At 49.4% G+C, this 12,502-nt stretch overlaps 1 protein-coding gene across 3 annotated transcripts; it reads left to right on the forward strand.

The window, feature by feature from the left end:
• Window positions 1-1,383: 1,383 nt before the first annotated feature.
• ITPA (inosine triphosphatase) lies at window positions 1,384-11,211 on the forward strand. 3 transcript variants are annotated; one of them, XM_064475840.1, is made up of 8 exons: window positions 1,384-1,499; window positions 3,452-3,509; window positions 3,624-3,688; window positions 4,292-4,365; window positions 5,491-5,522; window positions 6,146-6,261; window positions 9,364-9,440; window positions 10,765-11,211. In XM_064475840.1, exons 1-8 carry the CDS (start codon window positions 1,434-1,436, stop codon window positions 10,904-10,906), a joined length of 630 nt encoding a protein of 209 aa, XP_064331910.1. In that variant the 5' UTR covers window positions 1,384-1,433; the 3' UTR covers window positions 10,907-11,211. The 3 variants fall into 3 exon arrangements, with proteins under 3 accessions (XP_064331910.1, XP_064331911.1, XP_064331912.1); XM_064475842.1 differs by lacking the exon at window positions 1,384-1,499 and adding an exon at window positions 2,456-2,559; XM_064475841.1 differs by lacking the exon at window positions 3,452-3,509 and having other exon boundaries at window positions 4,292-4,369.
• Window positions 11,212-12,502: the final 1,291 nt, after the last annotated feature.

The raw sequence follows: 12,502 nt of genomic DNA on the forward strand, positions 1-12,502 counted from the left end.
CTATCCTCAGTCCCTGGCAAGCTCCTCCTAGCCTATGGCTGTAGCTGAAGCTTTCAACAGTCAGGATGTCAGCTTTGCTGAGGGGAAACTCCTCTGCCCCTCCACCTCCCTGAGGATTCACCATGACTTCGTGAAGAAGGAAGACAGATGACACAGAGGGAGGGCAACCATTCCCTGTTCTAACTCACTACTTCCCAGGTCAACTCCGAGAAGCCTCACAGATCATATGGTAGAAAGGGCACTGAATAGGAAACTTCAGGACCTGCCTTATGGCACAGTAATTCCTTTTGATCTGTGCAATACTCTCACTATGGTAAAGTCATTGAACAAAGGATTTTTTGGATATTCCCTGAGGACCAATTCTGAAGTCTAAAAAAAATTCACTGGGATTATCAGCGGTCTATAACATTAAGCAAAATAAGCCATCCAGGCACTGAGAGCCCTCCAGACTTACAATGATACTCCTCTGACAGGAGTTACCTCAATAGCAGTGCTGGCCCTGAATCTGCCCTTGCTGTTAGCCCTTGGTTGCTGAGTCCATGAAGGAGCCGGAGAGCTGAATTGTCCAATTGGGGTGTCAGCGGTGGGTCAAGGCCCATCGCACATGCAGGTCGCCTGGGCCACTTTCTACTCTTTACTGTGTTGGGAATGAAGAGATCTGGCTGAGACGGTGGCTACGGAGAAGGGATGATGGACTTGAGGGATGAGGTAATAAGGGAGTCAAAATACTAAAGTCCCAAGTCTGGGAGATGGGTGACCAGGCTAGCTCTAGGCTATGCCAGTTTAAAATCACAGTCAAGTAGATCTAAGCTGACAGGCAAGGAGGAGCTACGGGACTGGGGCTGAAGGTGAGGTCAAGATAAAGATCCGGGTTTGGGAGCACTTGCCCAGAAAGAAATAGTTCTCAGAGACAGCTTCAGAAGTGCCCGCGGTTAAGGCGAATCGCATAGAGCCTAGGCTTGCAGTTCATCATCGGCCTCGGGGTAGGGACGAGGGGTTCTTTGCTTCCCTTGGTGCCACTGCCCTAGAGAGGGGCGAAAGCAGGGGTGGGGCGGGTGGTTGGAATGGTCTCCTCTGGCCTAGAGAGCGTCATTTGGCGGGAGGGGCTGTTCTCGGCTCAACCTCCAGTGTGGGGAAGACCCTAGCAATTCGGACGCAGGGAAGCCGCGCTCGGCGCCCCAGGCTGCCCATCTGGAAAAGAGCGCTATACTCTCGAGGGTCTGAACAAGGCTTTTGGGCGCCAGCCTCGGCCTTTCCGCCGGGAAGGTGTCCGACTGCCGCCGCTACCGCTCAGGGAGCGCAGCTGCATCCAGAGGCTGCCTTTCCAGGACGTCAGGCCGGAAACTGAGCTGCCCCCTTCCGCCGCCAGCCGGAAGTGCCGGCGACTCGAGGCAGAAGGGCTTCCGGTGGATCTGCGGGTTACCGGGTTCACGATGGCTGCCTCCTTGGTTGGGAAGAAGATCGTGTTTGTCACAGGGAACGCCAAGAAGCTGGAGGAGGTGCCGGGAGGGTGTGGGAAGCCGACTAGGAGGTGGTTGAGGGGTAGCGGGTGGCAAGGCCGATGGGGATAGGGCGAAGAAGGAGCTTCCCGACGGAGGGAGGCACGCGGGTGGACGGAACGAGAGCCGGAGCCGGAGGGGTGGGTTGGATGGGGAACCTGATGGGCCGCGCGGAGTGGGACCACCACGTGTGCAGAGTGGGGACGACTCGGGGTTGACCTTGATAGAATGAGGGAGGGTTTTGAAAAGCTAGACCCCAGACCCAACTCATACATCCCTCTAGAGCTGATCCAGACCTCGCTCCTGGCCTGGGGATGTCAGCGGCCGGACAGGGCGTGGAGCATCCAAACTGAGCCGTCCACCCCCGACCATGGCCCATAAACGTTCTCAGCCTCTTTCCGCTTGTGTGGAATGAGAATGATGCAGGAGGTCTGCTTCACAGCGCAGTGGAGAGAAGGAATGAAGGAAGCAATGGTTCCAACCCGGACTTTGTGGCTAGCTGTGAGGATTCTGAGGGTTGATGGAATAGCTTTGGCTGCAACTAGTAAAGACACACAGGAAGCTCACATAAACCATCATGTGACAATTATGGGAACACAGTGGTAAACTGTCCCACAGGTCTTGAATCTTTCTCAGGAGTCCCTTTCGAGGGGACTCTGTAGTTCTCTCTGGATGCTCCTTTCTTTTCCTTTTTGAGGTCTTTCTGCGTTTTTCCCTTCTAATGGAGGAGGCAGTGAGGCTTCTGCCAGACATCAGCTCTGATTGGCCTTGCTTGGGTCAAAGATTTGTCCTTGCTCAGGCAGCCATGGCCAAGGAGATGGGTCATGTGTGGGGAATCAGGATGACACCCACTAGATACATCTGAGGCAAACTAGTGGGGCGCAGTCACTAGGGAACCTTTCATTTGTCCACAGCATAGGGACCAATGGCAGTTCTGTGCCATTACAGGGTGTCCTTCTCAGAAGCTAGAGCCCTGTGCTGATAAAAGGTTTGGGATCCTGAGGCCAGACCAGTCAAGTACACAAGCAGTGCCACCCTGAACAGAGCTCTATGCAAGATGGTGGGTGCCAGCTTCCAAGCCCATCTCTACCTCTGGTTGTGAATGTGGCTCTCCCACATTTAAAGAAGAGATTAGAGTGGCCAGAGGAGGCTCAGTAGAAAATACGGACTTGAAGTTGCCCCAAAGTAGGGAGTTTTAATTCTTCATCTCACTGTACCATGTTTGTAGAATGATGAAACCTGTGGACCCTTTCTCAGGAAAATATTTTTCAATGTACAAAATAAAATACATAGGCTAAGAAGGGAAATCAATTCTATTGAAGTACAATACTGAAAATGTTATAAATATTTCTGATCTAGTTACATATGCTTTATTAATACATTAGAGGATTCAATCCAGCAGTGTGTATAATTATAATTTAAACAGTGAAAATTGTGAATAATATTTTGAGATCTCTGCTACAAGTGTAATGGGATATGACAACTTCTGTGATTTAAATTGGTTTAAATGTCACAGAAATTGCTAATGCTATTTTGATTTGTTGCCTATATTCACAGTTGAAAAAGATGCTAAATTTCAGCTAGTGGTTAGTGACAATAAAGAGGTTTTTCTTTTTCCCATCCAAGTTCACAGACCTGAAACCTGGGTGACCCCCAAGAGAAAATTCCTGGCCTAGGAGGATAGAGAAGGGTTCTGGGAGCATTGAGAAAGGAAGAGGGTGTTCTGGACAGGTGGTTATCGTGAACAGAGTCATGAAGTAGGAGGAAGGGATAGGAGAGTGAGGAGATGGGGAAGCTGACCTGCTGGGGTGGGACCCTGAATACTGGGGTGAGGCTCATGGGCCTGACTTGGTGAGCTTTAGGGAACCAACAGGAGAAAGGTGGATGACAGCTTGTGTAGTAATGGGAATCATTAAACCAATGGTGATAAATGTTCTTTCATTTTGGAACAGGTCACTCAGATTCTAGGAGATAAATTTCCATGCACTTTGGTGGCACAGAAAATTGACCGTATGTCTGCTTAGTTTTTGTTGTTGTTACTGGTTTTGGTTTTTTTTTTTTTAAGATGATTCAGTTTCTCTGTCTCCCCTTGACCTGACTGTGTGTGTCTGTTTTCCTGATAAGTGCCAGAGTACCAAGGAGAGCCTGATGAGATTTCCATTCAGAAGTGTCAAGAAGCAGCTCGCCAGGTGCTTGTTCCACACGTGTCCTGTATCTGCACCTTTTGTTCTGGTGGCTCCTGGGGTCTGTGCCTGCTGAGGACAGGCAGAGAATATGGTGGGCACAGTTTGTCATGCCTTAAAGGACCTGCTCAGGCCTAGCTAGGCTAGAGTCGGTTTTGGCCCTGGAATATTGCTTTCTCAACCTTGACTGCGTAGTATCCCCCCAGATGAGCACATATACATACACACAGTTCTCTCTTCCCAGTTCTCAGGTGCATACATTCCAGCACCTACATTCTCCCCACACGTTTCCACCCTGCACTCACACATCTCTGTGGAGCTGCAGAAGAACACTAAAGAATCAGGCTATTTAGAGTATGAATCCCAGGTCTCCTGTCATTGTGCCCAGAGCAAGCTTTACAACCTGCCATGGCTTCGGTGTTGCTATCATTAAAATGAAGATAAGAGATCAGCCAAGGGCTGTTCCCCCAGCAGATAGGCCTCTATCTGCTGCTGCTATTGCAGATCCCAAGTAGCTGTGGGCCTGGCCTGGGTGGCCTAAGAATTCTGGGCAGAGGCGGGGCCTGCTGCTGGGCCAAGGTCTCAGGGCTGCATGTCCTTGTGCTGCAGGTGCAGGGCCCTGTGCTGGTGGAGGACACCTGTCTGTGCTTCAATGCCCTCGGGGGCCTCCCTGGCCCCTACATGTGAGTGAGTGCTCCCCCAACCCTTTGCAGGGCCCTGGCCACAAAACCACATGAACTTTGAAATGATTGGTTACTTGATATTGCAGGTCATTCACTATCTTGGCATCAAAATCAATATTTCAGATTGTCCTGAGGAAGGATTAGGGGTGGGGGAGAGGCATGCCTTTCTTTTGTAAAGTGTGAGAATGTGATTGTGTAAATGGAGATGGGCGAGGGAACCTGCCCATTGGAGAGGTATATTTATGGACAGATCACTTTCATGAAAGAGGAAATGAAGTTGAGATCTGCAAATGGATTTCCTTAAAACTATCCATTACCCTGAACCCCCTCAGAAGGTCTTTGTGTATTTCCAGGGTACAAAACCCCAATTTGCTGGGTCTTGGGTATGTATACAGTTGACTCATGAACAAGGTGGAGGGTTAACCTGCATATAACTTATAGTTAGCCTTCCGTGTCTGCAGTTTGTTAGCATCTGCAGATTCAACCAACCATAGACCCTGTATTACTGTAGTATTTGCTATTGAAAAATACCTGCTTTTATGTGAACCTGTGCAGTTCAAACTCGTGGTGGTCAAGGACAAGTGTGTAACTTTCGGATTGCCTATTTGCCAAGGGAGTAGCACCCCTGTACACTTACAGTATACATTGCTCTGTATTCTCACCAGCACTGTTTTATAATTAATTAGTTAATTAATTAATTAATGGAGGTACTGGGAATTGAACCCAGGACCTCGTGCCTGCTAAATAGCAGCTCTACCACTGAGCTAAACCCTCCCCTGGGGGAGGTAATCAGGTTTATTTATTTATTTATTAGCACTATTTTATGACGGAAATATTTTGCAACATGGGGAGTGTGAAATGTTATCACGTGCAATTTTAATTTGCATTTCACTAATTACCAGTGAGGCTGAGGCCTTCGTTGGTTTATCGATTCTTCTGTGCGTTGCCTGTTTGCTCTCATTCCTTTTCCTGTTGGATTATTTATTTTCATTCTGAATTGAGACATTTATCTTTCCTCCTTGGCTCTCCCAGGGCTTTAACCCCTGGGGGATGCAGCCGGGACAGGAGGTGATGGGAATATCCATCTGCTCGTGGTGTCTGATTCACCTTTTATTTCTCTTACAGAAAGTGGTTTCTGGAGAAGTTAAAGCCTGAAGGTATCATTCCCATTTGTCTCTTTCTTTAGATCTGTTGGGAATTAGGAATCTCAGGGTTCTAGGGGAGGACCCCCAACAAGTAATCAAGAATCTCAGGTTCCATCCCCTACCCGGAGCCTCCACCTACCTGTTTTGTCGTCTATAGTCTGCTGCTCACACTTCCCTGGTTCACCTCGCTCCAGGGAGCACTGAGATGTGGGAGGAGAGGGTGGGGGTGAAGTTTGAGGGACAGAGGGACAGAGGAGCTCTAGTTGATTCTGGTCTCAGAGAGGGACTGGCCCTACTGACTGCTTGCCTGTCCTTGCCTCAGTGGGGGAGGAGGGTGGGGTGGGGGCTGTCCCAACAGTGCATACCTTGAAACCCACAGTTGCAGGCCAGAATGTTCCCTGTTTAGGTACTTGTAAAAACACTTTATATTGTGGAACATTTAAAACAAGTACAGTAGTAGAACAGAATAATGAACCCCATGTCCCCATCACCCAACTTCCTGCGTTATCAACACAAGGCCTATCCGGTGATAATGTATAACCACCCCCTCCCTGATGCCAACCCTCTGAGTGGGGAGTCGGAGCTGGGGCTGGGCAGGATAGAGAGTGCTGAGCCCTATCTGCACCTGCCCGCAGGTCTCCATCAGCTCTTGGCCGGGTTCCAAGACAAGTCAGCATACGCGCTCTGCACATTCGCACTCAGCACTGGGGATCCAAGTGAGCCTGTGCGCCTGTTCAGGGGCCGGACCTCGGTGCGTACCCATGCTCCTTCTCCCGAATGCCGCCGGAGGGCGTTGTGACTCACGATGACACTGCAGGAGGTGGGGAAGGCGCCCCAGGGCCAGAACGAGTTACCAGGGCTTTGCTCAGTCAGGCACGCCCCTGGGTACCGCTGCTAGAAGTTCTGTCAGTCCCAGAACTCACCGGACCCCTGAGTCTGCTGTTTTGGGGAAACGCACAATGGCTCACAGCTGTTGAGGCCTGGTATACCCAGAGTGCTGCCCTGTATGCCATCCTGAGAAGCATATGTGGAAACTGAAGGTGGCAACTCCCAGGGCCACATCTGCAGCCCTCACTTCTCCGGGCCTGAATCTCCTTATCCCACTGCTGAGGCAACAGCTTCGCTTGAATATCTCACAGACTTTCCAACTTTTCATGTTCATGTAGAATCTTACTTCTTCCTCCAACTCATTCCTTGCACAGCTGCCCTTCAACACCCCGTGCTTATCTATCAGACCCTTAGGTTCCGCTGCTCCTCACAGGGTCTCGGCCAGCCTCTGGGCTGGCCTGTCCCCCCATAGCCCATCTGCTCCCTCCTTGTGGCAGGAGTGTACCTTCAGGCACATCACTTACCTGCTTTGTCCCTTCTGCTCAGGATAAAATCCCAAGTCCCACCGTAGCCCATGTAGCCCTGCACCAGTGGTTCCAGAGATCTTTCATTTTGCCCTGCCTGATTAAATTTTGTATTTTTGTAGTAAAAAACAGGTAACAGAAATTACCATTTTTAAGGGTATAGTAGTGTGCACTGTTGTGCAACAGATCTCTAGAATTTTCTCATCTTGCAAAATTGAAACTATGCCCACTGAATTACAACTTCACTTTCTCCCCTCCCCCCAGTACCTGGCAACCCCAATTCTACTTTCTATTTCTGAGAGTTTGGCTACGTCAGACACAGCATATAACGAATCCTGCGGTGTTTGTCTTTTTGTGACTGGCTTATCTCACTTAGTATAATGTCCTCAGGTTTCATCCATGTTATTAGGGTGTGTGACAGGATCTTCTTTTTTTAAGGATGAATGATATTCTATTGTATGTATATACTTTTTCTTTATCCATTTACAGGCATACCTCATTTTTTTGAGCTTTGCAGATACTGTGTTTTTTACAAATTGAAAGTTTGTGGCAACCCTGCATTGTCAGATGATGGTTAGCATTTTTTAGCAGTATTTTTAATTAAGGTATGTACATTGGTTTTTTTTTTTAGACATAATGCTATGGCACACTTACAGAGTACAGTATAGTGTAAACATAACTTTTATATGCAGTAGGAAACCAAAAAGTTCATGTGACTTGCTTTATCGCAATAATCACCTCATTGCAGTGGTCTGGAAGTGAGTCCATTGTATCTCCGAGGTGTGCCTGTATTAGGCTTCCACATTTTGGCTCTTGTGAATAATGCTGCTCTGAACATGGGTATGCAAATGTCTCGAGATCCTGTTTTCAGTACTTTTGGATGTTCTTCCAGAAGTGGGATTGCTAGATCATATTACCTGGTTAAATTTTTAAAAATTAGTTGTAGTGATCTGCTATTTTCACAGAAGCGTTCTCTCAAAAAATCAGCCGTTTGAACAGGCCCAGCTCCCTGCACTGTGACTGAGCAGCAGCTACGCCGCCGACAGGGCCTGGTCACTGCAGCCCCCACTGTTCCCTGTTGTCTCCTTTGGCTGTTTTTTTGCACTGTGTTGCTTGCCAGCCCCCCCTTTACCTGAGGTAGCCTTGTTTCTTCTCGTTCTGTCCTCACCTGTGCTCTCTAAACCCCAGGCACATTGTCCTTTCAGCGACGCATATGCCAGCCCCTTCTCCCTGTCAGGACCTTGGCACCGTTGTGTCCTCCACCTGGAATGTTCTTGCCCTAGCCCTCTTTATGTGGCCAAAGTGTCCCCTCCTCACTGAGGCCTTCCCTGAGCTCCCCATCTAAGTCACTCCCTCTTGTTGTTCTTGAGCCCGGCTCCCAGTTTGTTCCCTTTAAGGCACTGTGCAGTTGGTAACCAGTCATTTGTTTACTGTTGTAATGCCTGTTCTGCTTAAAGAGATCCATTCTCTGAAGGCAGGGCTGCACCTTCTGTGATCCTACTGCTGAGAATCCTGCCTACCTCACTGTAGGTATTAAAAAAACATCTGTTGCGTGGGGGAAGTTCAGAGTGGTTCAGTAACGGCCTTGGTCACACAGCTCCCCACTGGCAGAGGCGAAATCTGCCTTTGGTGTGAATGACTTGGAATTTATGTGGCTAATCCCCATGCTCTGCTACCTGCCTTCTGTTTTTATTTATTTATTTATTTTAGTGACTTCAGACAACTCTTTTTTGTTTGTTGCTTTTGTTTTTGGGGGGGTGGTGGTAATTAGGTTTATGACTTTTGGAGGGAGTAACTAGTTTTGTTTATTTATTTTAATAGAGGTCCTGGGGATTGAACCCAGGACCTTGTGTATGCTAAGCGTGCACTTTACCACTGAGCTATACCCTCCCCCAACCTTGTATTTTTAAAGGGTTTTTTTTTTTTTTTTTTAAACTCAGGGTAACCTTACATCTCATAACACTGGTTCTCTTTGTAACATTTTCCTTTTGGGACTTGCCTATTAAAAACAGTATTTATTGAGTTCATTTTTTTGTTGAACTTTGTGCTAAGTAATTTTTATTATGTTATTTCATTTAATTGTTAGCACCTCCCTTGTATTTTGAGAAATGTAATAATAGTAGCAGGTGTAGGCCTTATCTGCAAATTTCACGGCCCTCAAACTTCCTACTAGGGGAAAATGTTTTCTGTCAGTTTTTCAGAGTTGACTCTCTTCTTCAGTTTGTCAAAGTTGTAGAGAGGGTGGCTGGTCCCAGGGGTATCGGTGCACTGATCAAGCTTGTGGTTCCTCCCTGTCCTGGGGGGAAAGTAGTTCTGCTCTGCATTTTATTTATGTGTTCAGCAAACATTCCTTGGCACCCTGCACCCCTTAAAATAATGTTTTTAGTAAATAGGGTTTAGCTGAAATCATAAACTAACCAAACTCAAACTGGCTATTGCCCTCCTCAGAGTGCATCTCCCCCATGCGCAGCGACACACCTTTCCCCCCTTTCCTCCGGCAGGGCCAGATCGTAGTGCCCCGTGGCTCCCGGGACTTTGGCTGGGACCCCTGCTTTCAGCCCGACGGATACGAGCAGACGTAAGGAGCCCCAATTTCTTCCAGGGGTGTGGGGTCGGGATGGCCCTGGTCTAGGTTGGGTCGTTGCCTCGCCCAAGTGCAGGCATGCGGACATGGGTGGGGGCGGGCTCTGAGGTGCCATTCTGGCTGAAGGCATCTCCGCTGGGATGGACGCAAGGAATCTGGGTGGCCCAGTCCACAGTGGGGGAAGCAGCTGGGCGTAGCTGGAAGTCCGGGGCTTGGGCTCCAGCTCCACTGAGCAGCTGTGTGACTTCAGCGACTTCCCCTCTCTGACCTTAGCTTGTCAGTTTCCTGGGATGATTTCCTGACCCCCATTTAGTTTGGAAAAATGTTAACACTTGTTTAGCCTTTGGTGGGCTCCACACTAAACCCCTACAGTGCCAAGTGTTCTCAGTATTTTATACTAACCCCCTATATATACAGGACATGTCGGCCATTATTGGAATCAGGTTTGCCAGGCTGGAGGGGCCCTTAGGGAGCGTGGCTGGGGCTGTCAATAGCCAGACAGAGCTGAGGACACTATGAAGCAGCACTGTCCAAGAATGCTCTTTGGTGAAACAAATGTTATATATTTGTACTGTGCAGTCTAGTAGTCACTAGCTCCACGTGGCTGTGGAGCATTTAAAATGTGGTTAGGGCAACTGAGGAACTGAATTTATCTTTACTCAATCGTAATTGGTTTGTTTGTTTATTTATTTGCAGGGGAGGTAATTTGGTTTATTTGTTTATTTGATGTTTCAGTGGAGGTACTGGAGATTGAACCCAGGACCTCAGGCATGCTAGGCATGTACTCTACCACTTGAGCTACACCCTGCCCCGCCTCAATCGTAAATGGTTTAAATGTGAATGGCCGCAGTGGCTGGTGGCATAGTGACATAGATCTCAAAGTGACTTGAGTATGGGATTCTCCCCTCACTGGAGTCCTGACATGGATGGCAGGCCACTGGCCGGCTGTTCAAGGCCACCCCTACCCGCTTCCTGGCCCAGAGTGCATTAGAGGAGATTGCTGTGTTTGGCTCTGTCAGGCCCACTGCTTCCTGTCAACAGATGACAAAGCTGATCAAACATGCAGCTCATCCCCCTGTCCCCAGCTTCCCTTTAATGACTTTTAGACACACTAAAACAAGTTTGATATCCTTCCACACTCATTAATATGGGTTTCTACCTAAAGTGGAATTTGAGACTTCGTCCAATTTTACAGATTAACTCTGGCTGCCAGAAGCTACCCTTTCCTGGGGACTCTTGAGTTTTGGACTCCAGGTTAGGGTGGGGGGGCCCTAAATCTGAACTGCCTCTTCTCTGAGCTACTGCTATCACCCCTTAGGTATGCAGAGATGCCCAAGGCTGAGAAGAACATCATCTCCCATCGCTTCCGGGCCCTGCTTGAGTTGCAAGAATATTTTGGCAGCCTGATTCCTCCTGGGGCCAGTGATGACCACTCTGGCCAGGGATCCAGGGAGGGCTAGCCTGAAACCTCCTCCATCAGGCAGGCACCTGTCTAAGTACTTCCTTCAGAGTTGCCACTTCTGGAGAGTATTACCAGCTGTCTGGAGCAGCTGGCTCCGTTTGGAGAAACTTTGGCCAAGGGCCACCATCGTCTTGTCCTCGGTGATTCAGTGGTCTCTCCTACAGCCTGGGGTCCTGAAAGGACCTTGGGTGTTAAAACTGGCCTGGCAGGATTGAGGGTTTAGGGAAGAACCACACAAACAGCCTTAGGTGTTTTTTAAATGCAGCAAATAAAAATTCTGGAAGGTACTTGCTTCCAAGTAAACTGGGTATATCTGCTTTGAAACCTGCCTAAGGCAGGTGTTGGTCTTCTGAATCCCCTTTGGCAGGAGCAGGACACCTTCCAGGTTGGAGAAGGGGGCCCGGGGTTGGGGGTGGGGAGAGTGGCCAGACGAGGGCAGTGCTGCATCCAGGCTGTTTTTGGGTCTTTGCTGGCTGGATTATTATCTCTTTCCTTTTGTCCTTCAGCTCTCAGATCATGGGCTGACCCTTTCTGTGCCAGATCTGTGCTGCCCACCGACCCACTGAGTGACGCCACCACTCTGCTGGCCTCTATGGTGTCTGCTGTGTTGTGGGAGGGGCAGTGCAGGATGTTGAATGCTTTTGCTTTATTCCGTGTACATTAGAGCAGCTAAAATGCTGGTTTATGATTATAATGCCAAGTTCGTTTTTAGGGCTGGGAGGGGGAATGGAGTCCTTGACCCCAGTTGGGTTGACACTCCATGGGCTCTGGGAGGACTGACTCCACTGTCCCAAACCCTTACTGTGCCCTGGTGAAGCCATTCCCTGGGAGGGATCTCAGGGACCTGGGGTGACTTTCTTGCCTTTCCTGCAGATATTACTCTGGTAAGGAGGAGGTGTCCAACCCCAAGGACCTTCAGAAAAGCCTGTTGTGTGCAGCTGGTGGGCACCCTTGGTGCTGGCGTGTCACTCCCAGGCTTAAGATACGTCCTCTCCAGTCACTGTTCCTTAGTCTTGGCAGCATGGCCCAGGGCCTGGATTTAACAGTTGTTTCCTCCAGTAAAGTGCATCAGTGCGTGTGGGTGAGGACAGGACGTCATCCCTTTGCTCCCCTCTTGCTTGTGAAGCCCAGCTGGGTTGTTTCCTCAGGAAGCTGATGGCCATGCCCAGCCTCCTGGGTTTTCTCCTTGGTGGGGGTGATGTCTGGCTGGGACTGTGGCACATGGGGTGCTGGGGGGCCTGCCTGCTCCTCGCCTGGTGATTCTGTACGTGGCCCTAGCTGCAGGGAACAACCAGGCTTCTGTAGAGGGGGCCCCAAAGAAGGATCACATGCCATGGGGGTGAGTGGGTACATGGAGCTTGGGGCAGGGTACCCTGTCTCTGATCCTCAGCTGCTTCCTCAGAGTCCTGTCCTGTGTGCACAGAACATGTCCTGTCCCCCTTTTTTAAACTTTAGCTACCCATCCCACAAGCAGCACCATGAGTGTGCTTGTCCCCACCCCTACCTGCCCAGGAACAGAACTGCTTGCCTGGAGGGTGAGGTGCCTTGACTGTGCCCCCATCTCCATGCCCCATCAGTGCATCAGGGCTCCCAC

The sequence above is a fragment of the Camelus dromedarius genome, chromosome 18 (genome assembly GCF_036321535.1).
Source record: "Camelus dromedarius isolate mCamDro1 chromosome 18, mCamDro1.pat, whole genome shotgun sequence".
Classification (NCBI taxonomy): Eukaryota; Metazoa; Chordata; class Mammalia; order Artiodactyla; family Camelidae; genus Camelus; species Camelus dromedarius.